Below are 1,007 nucleotides of genomic sequence, written 5' to 3'. Positions count from 1 at the left end.
GCACCGGCTCGGCTCGAGAGGAGACGCTCGCTCCTCGCTGGGTTCGGCCGGCTGCTGGTGTTTTCCATGACAGGCTGGAAACCACGCGCCTCGTCGCTGAGAAATGCGTGGCCGATTATCACAGGCGCCGACAGACTCCGGGCACGTTGACAGTGCTGCCCGCTTGCGCCAGAGCCACCTCGTCCCCACGCCACAAGGAAGCACGGGGTTGGCGCTGGGGCCCTGGTGACCTCTCCAAAACCACCTCCCTTGAGGAAGGATGGGGCAACGAGGGAAAATGTTCCGACTGCTGGTTACGGATGTGCAATCGCAGTGTGATCCCTTGGCTGGAGCTGCACGTCCCTCTCAGTGCTTGGCTCTCCCTCCCTCCCTCGGTCCCCGCTGCTATTTGGGGGTGGGTTTTGCACACCTTCAGCTCTGTTCTCCTCGCAGGGCACTGCCGGTGCTTGCACAATACGGAAGGTCCCTCTTGTGAGCGCTGCAGTCCTGGGTTTTATGGCAACCCCTTCGTAGGGAACGTTGATGACTGCAAGCCATGTCCCTGCCCTGGCCGCTCACCCTGCACCGAGATGCCTGGCAGTGGGGAGGTGGTCTGCACCCACTGCCCCCCAGGGCAGAGAGGTGAGGCTGGGGGTGTGTCAGTGAGGGGGCCACAGCAGCACTAGCATGGCCAGATGCTCCCCACCTTTTCATCTTCCCCAGGAAAACGCTGCGAGCTCTGTGATGATGGCTTTTTCGGGGACCCTCTGGGGCAGAGGGGCCTCGTGCATCCCTGCATCCCCTGCCAGTGTCACGGGAACGTGGATCTCAATGCCGTGGGGAACTGCGACCCCGTGTCCGGCCGGTGCCTGCGCTGCCTGTACAACACGACAGGCGAGCACTGCGAGAGGTGTCTGCCAGGCTTCTACGGGAATGCGCTGGCTTCCGACCCTGCCGGGAAGTGTGCCCGTACGTACCTGACCCTGGTTCCCTGGGTCCCACCGCAGCCAAAATCCTCGCAGGAAGAG

At 63.2% G+C, this 1,007-nt stretch overlaps 1 protein-coding gene across 1 annotated transcript in view; it reads left to right on the top strand.

The window, feature by feature from the left end:
- The window catches only part of LOC104497359 (laminin subunit gamma-3-like), a gene marked incomplete at its 5' end in the record, with an annotated part of 13,157 nt that overhangs the window by 6,079 nt on the left and 6,071 nt on the right, over nucleotides 1–1,007 (top strand). Inside the window, 2 exons of the mRNA XM_010140599.1 lie at nucleotides 433–621; nucleotides 703–952. Of these exons, the coding sequence (XP_010138901.1) occupies nucleotides 433–621; nucleotides 703–952 (439 nt within the window). The remainder of the gene's footprint in view (nucleotides 1–432; nucleotides 622–702; nucleotides 953–1,007) is intronic.

The sequence above is a fragment of the Buceros rhinoceros genome, unplaced genomic scaffold (genome assembly GCF_000710305.1).
Source record: "Buceros rhinoceros silvestris isolate BGI_N320 unplaced genomic scaffold, ASM71030v1 scaffold9867, whole genome shotgun sequence".
Lineage (NCBI taxonomy): Eukaryota > Metazoa > Chordata > Aves > Bucerotiformes > Bucerotidae > Buceros > Buceros rhinoceros.
This window is presented reverse-complemented; position numbering and strand designations above follow the sequence as displayed.